Here is a 4164-nt window from a genome sequence, read left to right as displayed (position 1 = left end):
TTACTGTAAATACTCTGAGAAGTGTATCACTGAGCTTGAAGCTTTGGGTAGCAGGGAAGCTTAGGCAAAGTCAGTGAGTATAGGTTATATAATGTCCAGAAATATTCATTCTAGTTGTAATTGGGTTTTATGACCCTCACTGAAATCTTTATTTGCATTCTATGTCCTGGACTAATGCATAAGAACTATGAGACATTCATGCTTTCATATTGCCCATATATTCCTGTGAAAGAGAAAGGAAATGCACACTCTATTACAAGAAGGTAGGGGATTACAACACTGGAGGATGATATTTGGAACAGATAAAACTAATATTCCCATTTAACACCATCTTGTAGACATATTTAGACTCCATGAACCTTAAGTAAACCTCCTTTGGGAATCCAAGCAGCCAAAAGAAACTCCAATCCTGCAGGTATACGTGATCTTAGACCATATTTTTTTTCTTTTATGATTTTTTCCAAGTCCTCCATTTCCTTACAAATGGGGCCATGTCATTCTTTCTGATGGAAGCATAGAATTCCACTATGTGTATATGTCACATTTTCTTGATCCATTCATCTACTGAGGGGCATCTAGGTTGGTTCCATATCTTAGTTATGGTAAATAGTGTTGCAATAAACATACTTGTGCTGGTAGCTTTAGTATGGCCTTGTTTGTGGTCATCTGGGTAAATGCCCATAAGTGGGATTGCTGGGTCATAGGGAAAGTCTATGTGTAGTATTTTCAGGAACCTCCATACTTCTCTCTATATCGTGTGTGAGCTGTTGAGAGTTTATTGTAGTATAGTGAAGTCACATTTCTAGTAATATTGAATAAAATGTTTCTAAATGTAATAAATGAGTAGAGAAATAAAACAAAATTTACTCTGAAAGATACCAACGACTTCTATAATCAAAACTAAAAAGTATGTTATTGATGTAAACAATAGATTTTTAAAAACAGTAAAAATCAAGAGAAGGAACAATTACCATATGTATAAACAAATGATTTTTATGTGGATACAAAAATAATTCACTGAGAAATTGTAGTCTTTTATAGAAAGAATGGGATGGGAATTATAATGTAAATATGAATCTTTGAACTAAGTTTTGCACATTGGGGCCCAAAATTCATAGAAGAAATGATACAGAAGAAAACTTATGATTGGTTTAACAAAGAGCTCTTAAATAGCTCATAAGTATGTAAATTGATAAATTAATATTCTCTCAGAAATGCAGTTATAAAATTCAATATATAACCTACAAAATTAAGAAAGTTAAGGATATGTGTGGTGTTGGGAGTAATGGGAGGAAATGATGGGAGGGGTGACACTGATCAAAATACATTATGTTCATAAACTGCTTTATATGACTACCTAAAGATAATAAAATAAAATGTTTTCAACATTTTATTCCCAAAATGAATGTAATGGTAAGCCTACTGTGTGAGAAAATACTTTAAATCATCCATCTGATGTTATTAAAAAAACAACAGCTCTTAGCTTTCAATAAGAAAAGTCACTACCCTACAGAAAAAATAATAGCCAAATGATTTACAGATACTTCATAAAACAAAATATATACAGAAGGAAATTAAACACATGAAAGAGTGTTCAACATCACCGGCTATTCAGCAAAGGCAAAGTAAATCAAAATGAGATACAACTCTAAACTAATTGTCATTAAAAAGACAGAAAACATCCAGGTGTTGGTGTCTCCTGCCTGTAATCCTAGCTACTCAGCAGGCTGGGGTCTGAGGATCACAGTTAGAAGCCGGCTGGAACAGGAAAGTCCGTGAGACTATATCTCCAATTAATCACAGAAAAGGCCAGAAATGATGCTGTATCTCAAGTGGTAAAGCAAATAGAGCTTAGGGATAGCACTGAGGCCCAGAGTTCAAGACCAGAACTAGATAAAAAAGACACAAAACACCATAATAAAGATGCCGAAGATCTGAAACTCTCAACATGACTATGAAAAGTGTAAAAAAAAGTGCATGCACTTTAGAAAAATTGACAGCTTTTAAAACATTAATAGGCACACACACTATTGTTCAGACATTCCACTCCAGATATTTACTTAGGAAAAACTAAAGTATATTCCCATATAAAGATTTGTATACAGATAATGTTTTTGTAATCATCTCAAGCCAAAAGTAATTCAAATATTTCTCAACACATGAATGACTTATACAAAACCATAACATAGGTACATGGTTTTAGATAAGAGTCTTAAGGACTTTCCTGCTCAGGCTTGCTTTGAACTGTGATCCTCATATTTCAGCCTAAAACACGATATTTTAATGATATGCATCCCAACTGTCTTTTTATTAATCTAGTTAATAGATAATTCAGCCTCAAAACTCACTCATTAATTTTAATATGAAAATACTAATTCTGAATTTATACATTCCTAAATATTTTAGGTGGAATATTGAGGCATTTGCTTTTCTTTACATTTGGAGAGATCTTTATTTGTACTTAGTAAGCTGATTGCAATTTACTGATTTGGGGAAAGTATTAAATTTTACAGTTATTTTGTGATGTACTTTAAAGAAGATAGTCTGTAATGTATGAGGTAAACATGTATGCACACACACACACACACACACACACACAAATACACACTTCAATCCATCTGTTTTGTCAGTCATCATTCCCCCAGTTTTCAAGATTTTGTTTTGAAATCCTTGATTTTTATCCAAAGAAGTGGAATATACTGTATCTTCTAGAACACAGATTTCAACAAACAAACTGTATTCGTCCAGTATAGTCCAAATGTGTGGCAGTGAGTCAGAGTGAATTCCGGATTGGTTTATGAAATACACATCAAAGAAGAGGTCACAAAGAAAGCTTCTGTTTGCTCCTTCTCAGAGCTTGTTTGACGTCCTTGTTCCTCAGGCTGTATATGAGGGGATTCAACATGGGGATGACAATTGTGTAAAATATGGACACTATTTTACTCTGTTCCATAGAGGAGGCAGCACTTGGCTGTGCATACATGAAGAAAACGGTACCAAAGAACAGGCACACTCCAGTTAGGTGAGAAGCACATGTAGAGAAGGCTTTCTGGCGACCCTGAACTGTGCGGATCTTCAAGATGGCAGAGATGATATAGATGTATGAGACCAAAACAATCAGGAAGGTACTGACAATAATAGAGCCACATAAGCCAAGAAGAACCAACTGGTTTATAAAGGTATCTGAACATGAGAGGGACAAGAGTGGAGGGACATCACAGAAAAAATCATTGATCTCATTGGACCCACAAAAGGACAACCTGAAGGTCATTGTTGTTTGAGTGACAGCATTCACTACACCCCATGAGTAGGACCCTGACACTAACAGCCCACACACACGGTGTGACATATTCACTGAGTATAGAAGAGGGTTACAGATTGCAACAAAGCGGTCATAGGCCATGGCAGCTAGAAGGAAAGCCTCTGTGGTACCAAAGAGGGACAAGAAAAAGAATTGAGCAGCACACCCACCAAAGGACACTGTATGATCCTGTTTCAGGCAGTTCACCAAAGCCCTGGGTGCAATTGTAGAAGAATAGCAAATATCCAAAAAGGAGAGGCTCTGTAGGAAAGCATACATTGGGGTGTGGAGGTGTACATCTACCCTTATAATCACAATCATGCCAAAATTTCCCACTACGGAGATAACATACAGGACCAAAAAAATCAAAAATAGAATGATCTGCATTTCTGCACCTCCTCTAAATCCAAGTAGAACAAACTCTGAGACATGTGTAAAATTTGCCATTGTTCTTATAAGTGGAGCCAGAGAAAGATAAAAGATAGCTAAAAATGTTCAAGCCTGATGTAATTCCTACATAATAAAATTAAAGTTGAGACTTTCATGAGGCATTAACAGTGTTCTGTTCATGATCTTAGCTATATATCTTGGTCTACAATATTCCAAGTGCCGTGAAAAGAGCAAAAGTTCTGCTGCTGGGGAAAGGAATCAAAAATAAATAAGCATTAACATACAGTTACCATCTATGAACACATCGACATATTAATCAATTCATCTTATCAATAATACATGGGCTTCTGTAATGGCAGCTCTTTGGGAGGTAGGAAGGTAGAGCTAGAAAGACCACTATTGGAGGCTAGCCCAGGCCAAAAAAAATTACTAAACTCTATCTCAAAGAATAAAGCATGTTGGTACATACTTAT

The 4164-nt window shown here is 35.6% G+C and overlaps 1 protein-coding gene across 1 annotated transcript; it reads right to left on the bottom strand.

The window, feature by feature from the left end:
• Positions 1-2821: 2821 nt before the first annotated feature.
• Positions 2822-3748, bottom strand: LOC105985014 (olfactory receptor 12-like). The gene has a single exon (XM_013015428.1). It carries the CDS (start codon positions 3746-3748, stop codon positions 2822-2824), a length of 927 nt encoding a protein of 308 aa, XP_012870882.1.
• Between the last annotated feature and the right edge of the window lie 416 nt (positions 3749-4164).

The sequence above is a fragment of the Dipodomys ordii genome, unplaced genomic scaffold (genome assembly GCF_000151885.1).
Source record: "Dipodomys ordii isolate 6190 unplaced genomic scaffold, Dord_2.0 Scaffold27, whole genome shotgun sequence".
Classification (NCBI taxonomy): domain Eukaryota; kingdom Metazoa; phylum Chordata; class Mammalia; order Rodentia; family Heteromyidae; genus Dipodomys; species Dipodomys ordii.
Note: the sequence above shows the minus strand (reverse complement) of the source record. Positions and strands in the feature narration are given on the sequence as shown.